The 19048-nt window shown below is 39.3% G+C and overlaps 1 protein-coding gene across 1 annotated transcript in view; it reads left to right on the top strand.

The window, feature by feature from the left end:
• The window catches only part of LOC111147172 (general transcription factor IIF subunit 2), a 157343-nt gene that overhangs the window by 7991 nt on the left and 130304 nt on the right, over window positions 1–19048 (top strand). Inside the window, exons 2-3 of the mRNA XM_022503064.1 lie at window positions 5409–5482; window positions 17689–17707. Coding sequence (XP_022358772.1) covers window positions 5409–5482; window positions 17689–17707 — 93 coding nt within the window. The remainder of the gene's footprint in view (window positions 1–5408; window positions 5483–17688; window positions 17708–19048) is intronic.

Below are 19048 nucleotides of genomic sequence, written 5' to 3'. Positions count from 1 at the left end.
TGTTTTAGATTTTCTCTTCCTCTCTCAAATAAATAAAATCTTTAAAAAAACTGAGATAATAATAGAGTTGTTATGAGGATTAAGTGAAATAACGTTTGTAAAGTGATCAGAAAAGTACCTGGCTTGTAGTAAGCACTATGTAGATGTCTATGAAGTAAATTAAAAGGCTTTGAGCAGAATAGTATTAGTTGACTTCTTTTTTAAGATGATGACTCTGGCTGCGCTCTTGAGAATAAACTGGACGTGGACAAGAGTGGAAGTTAGGAAATCTGGAGGCTATTACAGTTATACAAAAGATGATCTGACGATTCACAGACCTGTACCCCTGGGGATAAAAATATATGTTTATAAAAAATAAAATAAAAAAAAAAAAGATGATGGTGGCTTGGGCTAGGATGGTAACCCTGGAATGGGTGAGAAGGGGCTGGAGTCCTGGTATAATTTGAAGTTGTTGCTCATAGGATATATCAGATGGTTAGATGTGGCATTGAGATAAAAGTAGCTATTCAGGGTAACTGCACAAAGTTTCAGACTGAGTACCTGGAAAAATGGAGTTGACTTTTACTGAGCTATGGAAAATTGTGGGAGGAACAGGTTACGAGGGAGAAATTAGAGTTCTGGTATGGATATTTTAAGTTTGAAATGTTCACTGAATATTCAGATGGAGAGCTTAAGTAGGCAATTGGATATATAAGTTGGAACTTAAGGGGAGTTGCTCTAAATTTTAAGGGGACTTGCTCTAAATTTGGGAGTTTTTATTATACAGTATTTAAAGTCATGAGACTGGATGAGAGTACATAAGATTGAGTGCAGTTAGAGGAGAGAAGAGGTCTGAAGACTGGAACCAGAACCTTCTGCAGGTGAGAGGCTGGGAAAATGAGAATCTAGATGTGTGGGGACCATACCGGAGAATCCAGAGAACTATGAGGAAAATCAAGAGAGATTGTGGTAACTTGAAGCCAAGTGAAGGAGTTGTTTGAAGGAGGAGGAAACAGTTCTCAAATATTGTTGATAGGTGTGGAAGATGAGACTGTACATTGGCTTGGCAGTGTGGAGATACTTGGTAACTAGGTCATCATTTTCAGTGGAGTGGTAGAGAGGAAGCCCTGTCTAGAATAAAACAAAATGGCAGAAGAGGAACTGTAGTCAGGCAGCAGGGACAGCTTTCAAAAAGCTTTACTGAGGGGCGCCTGGGTGGCTCAGTGGGTTAAGCCTCTGCCTTCCTCTCATGTCATAATCTTAGGGTCCTGGGATCGAGCCCCTCATCAGGCTCTCTGCTCAGCAGGAAGCCTGCTTCCCCCCTCTCTCTGTCTGCCTTTCTGCCTACTTGTGATCTTTGTCAATAAGTAAATTAAAAGAAAAAATCTTAAAAAAAAAAAAAACTTTGCTGAAAAGAGGTGGAAAAAAGGGGACAGTGTGTGGAAAGAGTTATAGACTCCTCTCTTACTAGGTATGTAACCTTGGGCAAATTTGCTAATTTTCCTGTGCCTCAGTTTACTCATTTGCAAACTGGAGGAAATAACAAGATTGTGTGAAGATAAAGTGGTTAATATATTTAAAACATTGGAAGAGTGCTTGTCACTTAATATATTAGTTATCTGTTCCTATATAACCACAGACTTAGAGGCTTAAAACAACATACATTTATTATTTCATGGTTTTGGTGGATCAGGAGCCCTGACATGGCTTAATTGGGTCTCTTGCTTCAGAGTCTCTCACAGGTTACAGTCAAGGTGTCAGCCAGGGCTGAATTCTCCTATGAAGTCGTGACCAGGGAAAGAATGTTCCCAAGCGTGTGTGGTTGGCCAAATGCAGTTCCTTGAGGTTATTGGACCCAGGGCCTAGGCTTCCTACCTGCCTACTTACTGGAGCCTGTCCTTAGTTTCTTGCCACCTGGGCCTCCCCAGCATGACAGCTCACTTCATCAAAGTGTGCAGACTGAAAAAACAAGAGAAGCAAGGTACAAGTTTCTGTCTTACGTAACCTAATCACAGAGGTAACATCCCATGTGGAGAAAAGGAACCCTCTTGCACTGTTGGTGGGAAGGCAGACTGGTGCAGCCACTGTGGAAAACAGCATGGCGGTTCCTCAGAAAGTTGAAAGTAGAGCTACCCGTTGATCCAGGAATCACACTACTGGGTATTTACCCAAACAATGAAAAAACACTAATTCAGAGGGATATATGCACCCCTAGGTTTGTAGTAGCATTATTTATACTAGCCAAGATACGGAAACAGCCCAAATGTCCATCAGTTGATGAATGGATAAAGAAGATGTGGTGTGAACACACAGACACAGGAATATTATTTAGCCATAAAAAAGAATGACGTGTTGCCATTTACAGCAACATGGACAGAATTAGAGTGTTAAGCTAAGTGAAATAAGTCAGAGAAAGACAAATACCTTATGATATCAGTCATATGTGGAATTAAAACAAAACAAGTGAACAAAGGTGGGGGAAGAGAAATAAACCCAGAAACAGACTTTTAACTATAGAGAACAAACTGATGGTTACCAGAGGGGAGGTGAATGGGGGGAATGGGTGAAATAGGTGATGGGGATTAAGGAGTGCACATGTTGTTTGATGAGCACTGGGTAATGAAAATAAAAACTTAAAAAAAAAGAAAAGATGGGGCGCCTGGGTGGCTCAGTAGGTTAAGTGTCTGCCTTTGGGTCAGGTCATGATCCCAGAGTCCTGGGATGGAGTCCCACCCACATCGGGCTCCCTGCTCAGCAGGCAGTCTGCTTCTCCCTCTCCATCTTTGTGTGCGCGTGCTCTCCTCTCTCTCTCTCTCTCTGTCTCAAATAAATAAATAAATCTTAAAAAATTTAAAAAAAGGAAGAAAATGGGGTACCTGGCTGTCTCAGTCAGTAGAGCATGTGACTCTTGAGCTCACAGTTGTAAGTTCATGCCACATGTTGGGTGTGGAAGCCATTTAAAAAGACTTGGACAAATTTTGTAGCCAAAAAATAAAAATAAACAAATGAATCCTAGCCATAGGGGAAGGGGAGTAACATCCCATCACCTTTGCCATGTTGTATTGATGAGGAGCAAGTCACAGATCCCCTTCTCAAGAAGAGGTGATTACACAAGGCTGTGAATATCAGGAGGCGAGGATCATTGGGAGCCATTTTAAGAGTGTTCCTGCCACATGTAGTGAACAGTATAGTGTTGGCGGTCATCATCATGGTCATCATTCTGATGGGGGAATGATTAAGTAGATAAGAGGAGAAAAATGATAGGATTGAAGAAAAGATGTCCTTGATTAGACTACAGGGGAAGAAATTTAGTGCACAGTGAAGGGACTGACCATTGTTCTTCTCTTGTTTTTAGAGGAGGTCAGAGTAAAAGGCCTCAGCTGTGGCTACATAGTAGCTGTAGAGGTTCTCTTGATCCTTGTTCCCTAGTTGGTAGAGAAGTTAGGTTATCAGCACAGAAAGAGAAGGGAGGAAGAGATGCTACTGTTGGCTTGAGAAGTGAAGAGAACTTGTATTTCAGCTGTAACGGGAGAATGGATTGGCTAGGGAGATGGAGTTCCAATTGCCAAGCATCTTGAAGGGCTTACTTGATGTTAGTAGCCATATATTTCAAGGGAGACTAGTTAGCATCACTGTGAATTTTTCTCCAGCTGCTCAGGTACAGTGTGGAGAAGTAACACAATCAAATCAAACCAATTAATTAAGTAGCAGTAGAGATTGGCTTTAATCGGGATTAAGGTTCTGCCAGGCCAGCATGATGGAGGTAGGGGCAAGGGAATGATTGATGTGAGGACAGGACATACACAGCTAGGGAAAAGTGCAGAGATGTTAGAGTCAGTGATTTGAAGGGATGGAAAAATTGTTGAAGTACTGAGGAGAGAGCCAGGAAGTTAGTGGTTAGTGTGATTGCTTGAAATACGAATTATGGAAGGGATACCACTACTGACAGGGAGAAAGTCTTGTGGTGTCTGTATGTGTAGAGGACCCTTTTGAACCAGTAACTTGGAATATGATGAAGAAAAGACACCATATTTCTCCTAGGGGCTTTATTAGGGAATATGACTAGTGTTCAATAATTTTGGTATAAAGTATGCATACATAATTGAAGAAACACCATTAGAATTTTCTTTTAAACCTTTTATTCGTGATTTTTTACTACATCTAAACAAAGCAGTGCCATTTGTTTGATAATCAATGGCAAATGAAATCTGGTAAATAGAATTTTTCTTTCCAGCTTTGGAAGCTCTGACTCAGTTTCTACACTGATGTTCATGTTATCATTCCAAGATTGCTGGGGGAAATAGTAGTGACACCTGACACTCATTGAGTACTTGCCACATGTGAGGTTTTATGCTTCCTGGTTTGTATGCGGTATCTCTTTTCTCACAATAGGCTAACCTTGAAGGTGTGTGCTGATTACACAGTTCAGTCTGCCTCTTAGAAGAAATACTAGTGATTCAGCATATAGTCTCTTAACCTTTTGGGAAATTAAAATCCTTCTGGTTATACGTATCTAGTTACCCAGACTGCCTGGGTTCCATCATTTACACATTATATAATCGTGGCTAACTTATATAATCCTTGGGTATCCCAGATTCATAATCTGTAAAATGAGGTAATTAACAGTACCAACCTCATAGAGATGTGAGGATTGAATGTGTAAATACATGGAAACTTGTAACAGTGTCAGGAAAGTAGTATTACATAAATGTTAGCTATGATATATATATTTTTAAAATATATTTATCTTTTAAATTTCTTTTCAGTGTTCCAGAATTCGTTTATGCTCCATGCAATACGTTCCCTCCATAATACCCACCACCAGGCTCACCCAACCTCCCACCCTCCTCCCCTCCAAAACCCTCAGTTTGTTTCTCAGAGTCCACAGTCTCATGGTTTGTCTCCCCCTCCAATTTCCCCCAGCTCACTTCTCCTCTCCATCTCTCCATGTCTTCTGTGTTATTCCTTATTTAGCTATGATATTTAATCATTTATTTCAGCAGATCCTTTATCATTGGTCAGAGTTATTATCTTACAGTAAAACTTGACTTTTGAAATCTTCTTAAACTTTGTGGTATCTCTAAATAATATGTTAGAGTATTCTACTCCTCTGAGAAACCTCTTCTGGTAGCCTTTCTCATGTCTGAACTTTCACTGGACTTGTTTGGGAACATAAGTTAACATTTTGTTAAGATATTTGACTAGTGTTAATATTGGGTCACCAGCTTGATTGACTTTAAGATCTTTGAAATTAAAATGATTTCTTAGTATCCCTTATAGTGCAAAATGTATAATGGAAGCCTGATACTCAATGATCAGTTACTCACTATAGGCAGGAAGTAAAATAGAAGCAGTATATCATTTTATGTTTAAGAAGTTTGTTAGCATCTAAAGCGTAGACTTACTAGTGTTTTATTTATTTTTTTTAGGTTCCTAAATATTTGTCACAGCAATGGGCTAAAGCCCCCGGAAGAGGTGAAGTTGGGAAACTGCGGATTGCCAAGTAAGTTATTTCTATATTTTTGACATCTTAAAAAGCTGTTTTTTGAAATTTTTGTAGGTGCTTTAAAGTGTAATAACAGTTCTTTTTCAGATAGAGAATGTACCTGGAAAATGAGAAGTAATGAGCATGCTAAGACATGTCAAGAGATGGTTAGGTGCACTCTAAGGAGTTATGTGTGCACATGTGTGTTTATGCATATGCATATAGATACATGTGCATGCACACACACACACACACACACACCCTCTCTAGTGATAGGTGTAAATATAAAGTTAGGTTTATTGGCCGTGAAGCAGCAGAGTATGTGGTTCCCTCATCCCTCCATGATCTCCACATCTTCTGAAGAGGTATGCTGGGGTTGGGTGTAACTGGATGCACCCCATTAAGTGCTTTAGTAGAAAAGTTTTACCATGTCTACCTGTAGAGGCACTGGAAAAGCATAGGGAACACGTGGTAAGCAGTGTAGTGGTGTAGTTTCCTGGTTGAAAAAATGGTCTTGTTAGGAAAGGAAGCCTCCAAAGCTCACTTGGTATCAGCCAGAGGCCGTACATTCCACTCTGTCCATTCGTTCTTAACCCAGATTCGTTCTTAACCCAAATTTTCACACATGCTACTCCATTGAAACAGCTCTGATTTGTCATCACGGTCTTCCTCTTTATCAGTTAGCTTTTGTTTCATAACAGAGCAGCCCAAAATTTAGTGGCTTAGAACAAAAACCATTTTATTTGTTTATTTTTCTGTGGGGCAGTTCTGTTTGGGGCTGACCTGACTGGTCTTCCTGGTTAGAATGGCCTCACTCATGTACCTAGTAGTTGGCTTGCTATCAGCTGGGGTAGGGGCCGTGTATGTTTCATTTCCAGCATGCTCTTTCACATGACGGTGAAAGTGTGCTCATGGTTGCCAAGTCCTATTGAGGATGCAACTCATGCAGCCAAGCCCAGATTCAAGCAGGGTGCAGTAGACCCCACTCTTGGTGGGAGTCACTGCAAAGGATTTCTAGTCCCTTTTTGCAGTCTGGCACATCCACATTTCTAAATCTGAGTCATCTACCAGCTTTCCTAATTGTCCTTCAACAGACTTTGACATAGTGATCATTCCTTTCCTCAAACCCAATTTTTCATTTCACTTCTGGGACCCTCCTCTCTTGATTATCTTCCCTAGTAGGCTGTTCCTTCTCAGTCTGTTGCTGGCTCCTTCTCATCTTCTGAGTCTCTACATGTTATTTGACCCCAGGGTTTTCTTTCTAGTTCTTTTTTCTTTTCTTACTTCCCTTTGTTCTGACATATCTTTTAACTCTTCATTTTGTTTGAACAAAATATTGATTGGAAACAGTCATGCTTTTTTTTTTTTTTTTTTTTTAAAGATTTTATTTATTTATTTGTCAGAGAGAGAGAGGGAGAGAGAGCAAGCACAGGCAGACAGAATGGCAGGCAGAGGCAGAGGGAGAAGCAGGCTCCCTGATGAGCAAGGAGCCGGATGTGGGACTCGATCCCAGGACGCTGGGATCATGACCTGAGCCGAAGGCAGCTGCTCAACCAACTGAGCCACCCAGGCGTCCCCAGTCATGCTTTTATATCCAAAGTTCTAAAGTTAGGTAAGGACAAGTAATATCTTGCCCTCTCAAGAAATGACTACATGTTGAATAGCAGTACCAGGTTTGAATTCAGGACTTAGAGTGGTAAGAAAACTCCAGAAGGTTTCCATTCCAGCTCTGTCACTTACTATCAGTGAGATTTTGTACAGGTCACTTCATCTTTTGAGTTTAGGTTCCTTATCCCCAAAGTTGCCTGTTTTGGAGGACTTTTTGTGAATCCAGTGAGATAATATGGAAATGGTTGCCATTTATTGTTATATTTAACTTTATAAAATAAACCGATTTCTGGCAAGTTGTAGATAAATCATATTTTCTTGTGAGTTGTCATACTTTTATTGAAAGAAAAAAGGAATGCACACTTTGCATACTTTTAAATCTGTGATCTTTTTTCTTTTTGTAATGCAGATAATTAATACTTTTTCTGTTGTGGATTCAGAATTTCTTATAATTGGTTTTACTGAAAATGGGAGTCACTATTAAGATAAAATCTCAGCTCTGTATGTCACTGAAGAAAGGCAGACTACAGGAAAAACGCATTTAAGTGATGAACCATGTGGTTTTATGTAGTAACTAGACTACAACTCCAGACCTGGGTTCTAGTCCTAAGTGGCTCTTGAAAGTTCTTTGGCCTTCGCTCTCTAAGCCTTAGCTTTCTTGTTTGTAAAATGTGGAAAATAATGCCTCACTAACCCATAGAGTATTTATGAGACAAAGGAAATAGCTTAGGGTTTGTTTAAATGCTTGGTAAACTCAGATGTTGTCCTTTTTCTGCCGTAAATATTGCATTCCTCAAAATCTCTGTATGAGGAGAATACCTGGTTGAGGACTGTAAAATCTTTTCTTCTTTTTTTTTTTTTTTTTTTTTTTTTGGTGTGGGAAGACAGGGCTAGCATGGGAAATAGGGTAAAAGCTGAGGTTCAGGGAAACCTCTGCAAGCCCTTTGATCCCTAAAGTAGGACGAAGACAGCATGCTAAATAAGCAGCCATGGGTGTGCCACAGAATCTTCATCAGCCTTTGCTGGGTAGAAAATTTCAAGCTCTTTTTCTTCCTTATTTGAAGCAGATGGTTTACACAGTTGCATCTGATATTGGGTGGCCATCCCCCTAGGTTTGCCTGGACAGGCCCCGTTTACATATTTCCCTGTGCAGTTATTACTCGTGTTCCCGCTTTCATGCTCTAGAATATCCTGATTGTGACAGTAAGCTGTTTGCATTTAATGTTGTCAGGTGTGCATGTATTTTTTATGTTAAGATAAAAGATCTAGCAGATTTTCTACCTAACATGATACATAACCAGTCTTGTCTTACAGATCTAGATCCTTTTAATGATGAGAACAGATTCATAATAACTAGTACCCTAAGATTGCTATGGAAATGCTTAAAAACAGCATATTCCATAGTAGGTCTCCTGGCTTGCTATCTTGTTTGTGCTATTAATTCTTTCAGTTTTCATTCCTTTTTTTTTTTAAGCTTATTTATTTTACTAATCTCTACACCCAACATGGGGGTCAAACTCACAACCCTGAGATCAAGAGTTACATGCTCTTCTGACTGAATCAGCAGGCGCCCCAGTTTTTATTCCTTTTACTGAATTACTAAATTCACTATTAAGCAAGTGTAGGATGATAAGGAATGGCTTTTCAGTCCATGTGATGAGGTTATCAAGATTTTAGTTGATTTCAAGCTAAATATGAGTCATCAGGGTTATGTGGCTATAAACAAAAGACTCCATTAATAGATGCTTGTTGCTTAGAATGAAGTGGGATGATAATCCCACTCTTTTCTTTCCCACTTCCTGTATGGTGCAAACATTATGTTCAGTTCTTAGTGCTATATTAAAGACAAATAAGTCTATGCTGTGCTATAGACAAGTAAGTTCATGACTTCTTTGATGTACTGATGGACTTACTTTGCTTAGCATCCTAGTCCCCTGGGTAGAGTGAGACTAGGATAATGAGAAAACTAAAAAGCTCAGTGCCCTGTGACGAGTATTTGAAGGTACTACAGCTGTTGAGAGAAGCCTTAAGGCACACCAGGTAAAACCATCTTCAATTTTTTTTTTTTAAGCAAGATTTGGCCTGCCCTTTTTTTTTTTTTTTTTTTTTTTTAAGATTTTATTTATTTATTTGACAGAGAGAGAGATCACAAGTAGGCAAAGAGGCAGACGGGGGCAGGGGAAGCAAGTTCCCTGCTGAGCAGAGAGCCTGTTGCGGGTCTCAATCCCAGGACCCTGAGATCATGACTTGAGCCAAAGGCAGAAGCTTAACCCACTGAGCTACCGAGGCGCCCCATCTTCAAATATTTTTAAGGCTAGGAAATACATAATCAACTATTGATTTTTAGAGGCAGAATAACCAGCTTATGGATTATCTGTATGGCAAAAGAATGTATATTTGGGTAAAACATGAAAACAGCTAAGGTTTTTAAAAGCCAGGGTAGCATACTGGTTATGAGTATGGTCTCAGGAGTCATTCAGCTCTGGACTTGTCCAGACCTTGTCGCTTACTAGCTATGTAAGCTAGTATGTAAGCTAGCTATTTTAGGTGAGTTGCTTAGTTTCCTCATCTATTGAAAGGAAGTGGTATTAATACCTCTTGGGTTCAATGCATGTAAAATGGTCAGTAGTGTTCACCTACTGTCGTGCCACATACTGCACAATATAGACCATTGGCCCTGCATTATGTTTGATGTGGATTGGGGATGGGCCTCCCTTCCCCAGCACATCTCCCAAAGATAGTAGCATCTTGCTGAGCATTGGGCCAGAAGCTAGGAAGATCAACCTCGTGTGGTTGTTCATTCCAGCAGACACAGGGCTGTGGAGTAGAGAAATTGGGAGAGGCAGAGGAGGGGGAGAAAACATGCAGCTAGGAGTGCAGCTTTCCCCAAATTTGGTGCTGTTTATACCTGAAAAAAGGACAGTTAGCCTTTTTTTTTTAGCAGCTGGTAACATTTGGGCCATTTTTCTTACAGTTTATGTAATGTTTCTAAATCATTGTACTTGGATTACTTTTATCCCTTTGGACATCTGATGTGTACTGCATTTTAGTTAGCTTATAGTTTTGCTTTAGCTTATTTCGTTTCCCCCCACCCCCAATCCCCTAAGTTGTTTAAGTTTTAAAACCAGCCTTCTGGGGCATCTGGGTGACCCAGTCCGTTAAGCATCTGCCTTCAGCTCAGTTCATGGTCTCAGGGGTCCTGGGTTTGAGCCCTGCATCGGGCTCCCTTCTTATCGAGCAGTCTGCTTCTCTCTCTTCCTCTGTCCCTTCCCCCTGCTTGTGCCCTCTCTCTCTCTTTCTCTCTTCTTTCTCTCAAATAAATAAAATCTAACAACAACAACAAAAAAGAACAAAACCCCAAAACAAAAAAAAAAGCCAACTAACTTACTTTCTCTCTCTCTCTCTTTCTTTCTTTCCATTAACATATAATGTATTATTTGTTTCAAGAGTACAGGTCAGTGATACATCAGTCTTGCACAATTTACAGTGCTCACCATAGCACATACCCACCCCAATGTCCATTACGCTGCCACTAGAGTCCTCCCATCCCACTTTCATTCCAGTTTGTTTCCTGAGATTAAGAGTCTCTTATGGTTTGTCTCCCGCTCTGGTTTCATTTTTTTCCTCTCTTCCCCCATGATCCTTTGCCTTGTTTCTCAAATTCCTCATATCAGAAAGATCATATGATAATTGTCTTTCTCTGATGGACTTATGTCACTCAGCATAATACCCTCTAGTTCCATCCATTTCATTGCAAATGGCAAGATCTCATTTTTTGATGGCTGCATAGTATTCCAGTGTGTGTGTGTGTGTGTGTACCACATCTTCTTTATCCATTCAGCTGTTGATGGACATCTAGGCTCTTTCCATAGTTTGGCTGTTGTGGACATTGCTGCTGTAAACATTGGGGTGCACGTGCCCCTTCAGATCACTACATTTGTATCTTTAGGGTAAATACCCAGTAGTGTGATTGCTAGGTCGTAGGGTAGCTCTATTTTTAACTTTTCAAGGAACCTCCATGCTGTTTTCCAGAGTGGCTGCACCAGCTTGCATTCCCACCAACAGTGTTGGAGGGTTCCCCTTTCTCCTCATACTCACCAACATCTGTCATTTCCTGACTTGTTAATTTTAGTCATTCTGACTGGTAATGGTAAGAGGTAAACAACTTACCTCTGGTAAACAAGGTAAACAACTGGTAAGAGGTAAACAACCTTCTTTCTACATCACCATCCTGCCTCAGAAAACTTCAGTTTTTGAAATGCTTTCTGTATGCTCTATTTTATTGACAATCATGCAGTCTGTACTAGTAAAGCTTTTGTCAGAGACTTAATATCTAGCTTTATTTCTTAACACACATAACATTGAAGATCATTAAAAATATGCAAACAAAAAATGAGATATAATTTTTCTGTTATAAAATTGACTGAATTTAGAATAATCTTGTACTGATGAGTTTAAGTCAGTGTGAACTTTCTGAAGACCAGCCTGGCAACATATATATGCATACATACATATATATATATACATAACACAGTCACATGTACGCACATACACATTACTGCTCAGAACAAAGAATAATGATCCCACTGTTTTCTCTTCTAGTTAGCTCACAGTGCTGTTTTTTCAGTTTTTGGTGCTGCCTTTATAGAAAGACACAGATAAACTCATCCAGCAGAGTGGGACTGGGATAATGAGAAGGCTAGAAATAACTAATAACATATTCATGCTCTTGACCCAGCATTTTCATGGAACTTACCCTGTGGAAGTAACAAGTTAGTGATGCAAAGATTGAGGATATTCATTTCAGCAATGTTATAGAGAAAAATTAGTAATATTCTCAGATCCTTAGTAAGGTATTAATGAAGTAACCTGGGCCCATTTTGAAATAATTTAATACTTTTATTTTTACTTTAATTTTATTCTTTTTTAAAGTTTTTATTTATTTATGTGAGAGAGAGCGAGCGAGCACACAAGCAGGGGGAGCAGCAGGCAGAGGGAGAAGCAGGCTCCTCATATTGAGCCTGATGCGGAACTTGATCCCAGGGTCCTGGGATCATGACGCGAGCCAAAGGCAGACGCTTAACGAACTGAGCCACCCAGGCGTCCCTTAATTTTTTTATTTTAAAACTACAGAAAAGTTAGAAGAACAGTAGAGAGGGCTTTTTTTTCTTTTTTACGACAAAAAGGATATTCTTGTACATAGTCATAGCATATCCCTTCAAATCAGTTGATTAAAATCAAATAGTACTTCCTAATCCTTAGACTTTATTCAAGATTTGCCAGTTGTCTTCATACTGTTTTATAGCAAAAGAATCCAGTGCACAATCTTGAATTGTATTCTGTTGTCAGGTCTCTTAGTTTCCTTAAATCTAGAACATTTGGAAGTCTTTCCCTTGACTTGTATACTCTGTATGAACGCTCTCCATTATTTTATGAAATTTAAGTTTGATGTTTCTTCATGGGTAGATTGGAGTTACGTATCTTTGGCAAGAATATCAGTGAAGGTAAAGCTGGGTTCTTACTGTATTCTAGCAAGGTTTGCATGTTTTCATTTTGTCCCATTACTGGTAGTGGTAACTTTGATCACTTGATTAAGGGAGTCTTATGCTTTTTCATTGTAAATTTATTCTTTGCCTCAGGTGGTACTTTGAGACTATGTAAATATTCCATTCCTCATCAGATTTTCCACTTTATTTTATCTTTGTTAGTATGAATTCATGATTCCCGTTTTAGTTAATGGGTCACAATTTGTTACTATCATCATTTATTCTGATGTTGAAATTGTCCAGATGTAGCCATTGGAAGCTCCTCCTAAGCTGGTTCCCATGCCCATTTTTTTTCTTTATTGTGGTAAAAACAAATAAAAAGTTACCATCTTAACCCCTTTTTCAGTGTACATTTCAATAGTGTAAGTCCTGTGACCTTCTGACTTGTCTTTGTCATTCTTTGAACACTTACTTTTTGTCATAGAAAAAAGGTATAGATTCATCTTACGTATTTCTGTCTGAGCCTGAAGTCACATATTTTTCCATGGGTCCTAGTTGTTTCTAGAGGAGAATGATACTTAGAAGCTAAGATCTGGATACTACAAGTGCTCATGGTTGTTCCCAGACCCCTTCAGGGGCAGAGTTAGGGAGTATATGTACCATAAACATTTACATCTATATTAATTTGTATATTTTTATATTTTGAAAATAATAAATTTACACCAGTATCCAGTTCTAGTCCAACACGACTGAATGTTTCCAGTTTTCTCCCTTTTCCTGTTTGGACCTCTTTTCTGAAAGTGAAGAACCTGGTTCCTGTTGTATTTAATATATATTCACTTACTTGTTTGGGCCTCTGTTCTTAGTTGTTTAGAACCCCGTCTTCCCCACCAGTGTGAATACCCTCCCCACCTGACTTGGGCTATGGCATCCCCTATTAGGCTGCTGCTTTTGCAGTTCTCCACAGGGATGTTCTCTTCAGCACATTCAGACTGTCATCCCCTCCTGTCCTCATATACATGCCTGTTTACCCCTCTAGGACTCCCAGCAGCGTGCTTCAGGTTTTCTTCCCATGTGAATGTCCTGACCCTGCTACGTTCTAACACACTTCCCATCCTTTGTGGGGATGCCCTCCTTACCCACTGGGGCTCTGACACCTTGCCCCAGGCTACTTCTTCCGCCCCAGGTACTTGTTTTCCATCTCATTTAGTCTGTGCTTAACCCTGCTCAACCCAGTCTGCAGATACCTACCTTGCTTGGCTTCACCTGATGGTGAAATTTTGAGCTGAATTGTTCAAGAAGGGGATGTATGAATAGGAATTAAAAACAAAACCAAAAAATCCAGGGATGCCTGAGTGGCTCAGTTGGAAGAACGTGTGACTCTTGATCTCAGGGGTTATGAGTTCAAGCTCCACACTGGGTGTAGAAATTAAATTACTTAAATAAATAAAACTTAAAAAAAAAAAATGAGGGCACTTGAAGTAATAAGCACTGGGTGTTAAATGCGATTGATGAATCAGTGAATGCTACCTCTGAAACTAATAATACAGTGTATGTTAAATAAAAATTTTTTCAAAAATCTTGAAACACAGTTAAAAGTTTTGGTATTATTTGGTTGATTCACTTACCTTGGAAAACGAGGTGTTTTATTGATTAGTGAAAAGTCTCCTCCTATTGGTGTCAAATCTAAGACGTATTTAAAAATAACAAAAAGGAGCGGCGCCTGGGTGGCTCAGTGGGTTAAAGCCTCTGCCTTGGGCTCAGGTCATGATCCCAGGGTCTTGGGATCGAGCCCCGCATCGGGCTCTCTGCTCAGCAGGGAGCCTCCTTCCTCCTCTGTCTCTCTCTGCCTGCTTCTCTGCCTACTTGTGATCTCTGTCAAATAAATAAATAAAATCTTTAAAAAAATAAATAAAAATAACAAAAAGGAAAGACAAAGGATTAATTTTTTAAAAAGTTAAGAGGAATGGGGCTGAGGTATAAAGAGATAGCTGTGGAGTATTGAGAAATGGACACAGAGTGATGAAGGAGAAACTAACTGCATAGTGTTATGAGGCATTCAGTGAAAGGATGGGCTACCTGTTTGCTTCATTTATGTCTGAAGGTATTACTGTTTTACAGTAGTTAATGTTTTTAATTTTAACTATAGTTCATCATGAAGAGGATGTATTTTATTGGTAATATTGAATAACAGAAGGTCATATATATACCAAGACAAAAGAATATGTAATCCTTTAAAAATAAGTCTTGAAGTCTTCAAGGACTAGTTTATATTCTGGAAAATGAACTCATCCAGAGCTCTTCAATCTCTTACCATTCCAGCTAAGATGATGTTATAAATAAATACATGAAAATAAAGTTGCCATCCCCTCCTGTGTTCCCTAATTGCATCTGGGTGATTTTTTTGAGTCCCCCAGACTAGAAATGTCAGCATGGTCTTTAAACAGTCCTTTCCCCCTTCCTGCCTATTTCTAGTCATTTCCTCTTCCATCAGTTCTGACAGCTCGGATACCCTGCCACACACTCCTCCTCCCATTCTGCCATTACCTGGCTCAGGCCTTCATTACTTTTTATGTGGGTTTTTGTATCAGCCTCATTCCAATTCAGTAAACTTTCTACAGGTGCCTTCTCTGCATCTTTGCCTTCGTTTAGACTGCAGCTCCTGTGTTGGAAAGGTAGTTAAACTAAATGCTGCTAGACGCCAGGTCCAGAAGTGATAGGGAAAGAACTGCCATGAATTCATTGCTTGACTCTCTGTGCATGTCCTAGGGATTGTTGTTGTGCTGAATTGGGGGTAAGAGAGAGCATTGGTGCCAAATCTTCCAGTCTTCTGAGAGAAGCTGGAAATGCATATTTTTATATGAAATCTTAGAATTTCTTCACTTCTGTTCTAGGTACTTCCCCAAAGAAAAGAGTGTCAACATTGCATTTTAATATGTGAAACACTGAGAAGTCCTGCAGGAAACAAACTTGTTTAAGATTCTGGACTCCTTAGTTTGGCCTAAGGGGCTCTTTACCACCTGATTCCTGCCTGCCATTCACTGATGTTAGAAAGAATGTGCTATGGGGCACCTGGGTGGCTCAGTGGGTTAAAGCCTCTGCCTTCGGCTCAGGTCATGATCCCAGGGTCCTGGGAATGAGCCCCACATCGGGCTCTCTGCTCAGCGGGGAGCCTGCTTCCTCCTCTCTCTCTGCCTGCCTCTCTGCCTACTTCTGATCTCTGTCAAATAAATAAATAAAAATCTTAAAAAAAAAAAGAAAGAAAGAATGTGCTAGGGTTGCCTGGGTGGCTCAGTCTGCTAAGCAGCTGCCTTCAGCTCAGGTCATGATGCCAGGGTCCTGGGATTGGGTCCATATCAGGCTCCTTGCTCAGCAGGGAGCCTGCTTCTCCCTCCCTAAGATTTTAAGAAGAAAATCTTAAAAGGAAGACTATGCTGGATCTTCTCATTTCTGTGTTTAATTGGATTCTCTTAACTGTAATGCCTCCATGTTGTTGACCTCACCCCTCATTCTGTTCATCTTTTGCTGGCTTTCCCATCTGCATTTTCATGACAGTGTGTTGTACCTCTGTCATAAAGTAATTATCCAGTTTATATTGTTCATGTATTGGATCTTTTTTCATTAAACTAAGACCTTTTTAAAAAGATTTTTTAAAAAATATTTACTTATTTGATAGAGACACAGTGAAAGAGGAAACCCAAGCAGGCCTCCCACTGAGCAGGGAGCCCAGTATGGGGCTCGATCCTAGGACCCTGGGATCATGACCTGAGCTGAAGGCAGATGCTTAACGACTGAGCCACCCAGGCACCCCAAACTAGGACCTTCTTGATGATAAAGACCTATGTTCATACTATACCATGCACTTCATAAAATGCCTAATGGTTGTAGAGTAGACGCTTAATGACAGAATGAGTGGTTGAGCCACTGAATGAAGGCAGGTTGGAACTTGACCTGGTGTGGTGGAAAAACATTAGTATTCTCACTGGTGTTCATATCCATTTCATATATATTTTCTGGCTCAAGTTTCTAGGAGCATGTTTTGTACTTTATTCTTTTGTTCATATGATACTTACGGCCCTCGATTGCTTGAGGAAATAAAGTTCATGCTCTGCACTATGATATTCAAGATATCCCATGGTCTAGCTTCAGTTCTCCATCTTGGTTTATCTCCCACTATTCCTTAGTGTGTATTCTTCCAGCCAAATGTGACCACATTTCATGATCAGACTCTTTCTGGCTTTGCTCAGCTGATACTTCAGATATTCCTGTCTCAACCTATTAAAATCCCAGTACCCTTCAAGACTTAGCTCAGGTTTTTTTTCTCAACTCTTAAAATGGAAGAAATGGTGTCCTATATGATCCTGGCACATTGGGGCTCTCTTATTTAACTTTAGTTAAAATGTATCTCTTATATTTACAGATGTAATTTTTATATCTTCTGGCTGATGACAGAGATCTTTTTAAAAAAAAAATTTTTTTTTTTAAAGATTTTACTTATTTATTTGACAGAGAGATCACAAGTAGGCAGAGGCAGGCAGAGAGAGAGAAAGGGAAGCAGGCTCTTTCCTGAGCAGAGAGCCCCATGCAGGGCTGGATCCCAGGACCCTGAGATCATTACCTGAGCCGAAGGCAGAGGCCTAACCCACTGAGCCACCCAGGTGCCCCATGAGGACAGAGATCTTAAACTCCGTACTTTGCTTATAGTAGATATGTAATATATGGTTTTAAATTAGACTATTACATAGAGTGTAGAAATAAAGATAGAAATTGTAATGAGATCAGTGCTTGGTTAAAATATTAGGCAGGTTGTCAGGGCGCCTGGGTGTCTCAGTGGGTTAAAGCTTGTGATCTCTGTCAAATAAATAAATAAAATCTTAAAAAAAATATTAGGCAGGTTGTAATAGTGTAAAGTGATACAAACTCATAATAACTACAATAGGATAAATGTGATTTTGTTTTTACTGTATGATTATAAGTAGGTTAGTTGAGGAGAGCCAAGGGTAAGTATTAGTTGATCTATGTAAGTGTCTTAGTCTGTGTAAATATGATGTAGTGTTATTTCTTTTAGTTTTTAGTGTACACTTGAAGAAAACATGAAATCTAAATAAAAGTTTTTCCTTTCTTTTATAGGAGTCAAGGAAGGACTGAGGTGAGATTATTTCTATGAAAATTTTATTTAAAACATGAGATTATTTTACTATGTATTAGTAATGGTAAAGAGAAGGTGGTGTTTGCATTCTGGAAAACTCCACATCAAACTAGTGGCTGATGGCGAGGAACACATAACAGTGTAAATGCCACTTTTGTGTGAATGAATGGACTCCTTTCTGGTTGTTCATTCTTAGCATTTTTCTGCTTTGACCTAAACTATCCCGTCTCGGTACTGTGAGGCTTACTGTTGCTTCAGTAATGCTTCAACGTTATTTCAGCGTGGCAGAGGCATTTTTGTCTGGATTTTTCAGGGCTTTAGATTTTGACCCATTAAGTCTAGGATGTAATTGTGGCACCTATCACATAGTAGAGAAATATTTAACAAATGGTTCATAATCTTTCCTGTGTGGTTGGAAGATTAGTACTTCATGTTTATAAATCTTTTGATGTAAAATGTGATGTTCCTTTGGGGAGATCTGGTATATAGCAAAAATCATTTTGAAAGAACATCTAGCATGTGGTTTTTATTCTAATCCTCAATATTGCATTATCTTTGTAAATATTTAGTTGTATTTCTTAAAATATTAAAAAATGAAATAGTACCATGTACTCCTACACTAGTCATTAAAACCTAAAAACTGCTTTTGGGAGTGTTTAAGCTTTCTTAGTAAATAGCTCACTTTTTCCCCCCTTAAATATAGTTGATTTTTTTTTTTTTTAAGATTTTATTTATTTATTTGACAGAGATCACAAGTAGGCAGAGAAGCAAGCAGAGAGAGAGGTGGAAGCAGGCTCCCTGCTGAGCAGAGAGCCCGATGCGGGGCTCGATCCTAGGACCCTGGGATCATGACCTGAGCCGAAGGCAGAGGCTTTAACCCACTGAGCCACCCAGGCGCCCCTACAATTGATTTCTTAATACTCTTACAATATTCACTCATTCAGCAAATACTGTTTCCCTTCTATGGTGCCAGGCATTTGCTATATATTTATTTATATTTATTATATATTTAAATATATATTTAAGTATATGTATTCATAAGGATATAAATGTAACAAGACATGATCCTTTGAATTCACAGACCTTAAGGGAAAAAAAATTATTTCTGTTTTGGAAATAGAATTTCTTCAGCCGTAAACCACAGAAAACATTTGAAAGCTGTCACCTATCTTTATAATAGTAGATTAGTTCCATTATTCTGACAAATGGGAATATATTCTCTTTCTCTGCTTAAGATTTATTTATTTTATTTGGGGTGGAGAGGAGCAGAGAGAGTCTTAAGCAGATTTTACAGTGAGTATGGAGTCTGATGTGGGCCTTGCTCTCACAACCCTGAGAGCA

This window comes from Enhydra lutris, unplaced genomic scaffold (genome assembly GCF_002288905.1).
Source record: "Enhydra lutris kenyoni isolate GAN:26980312 unplaced genomic scaffold, ASM228890v2 scaffoldscaffold15, whole genome shotgun sequence".
Lineage (NCBI taxonomy): Eukaryota > Metazoa > Chordata > Mammalia > Carnivora > Mustelidae > Enhydra > Enhydra lutris.
Note: the sequence above shows the minus strand (reverse complement) of the source record. Positions and strands in the feature narration are given on the sequence as shown.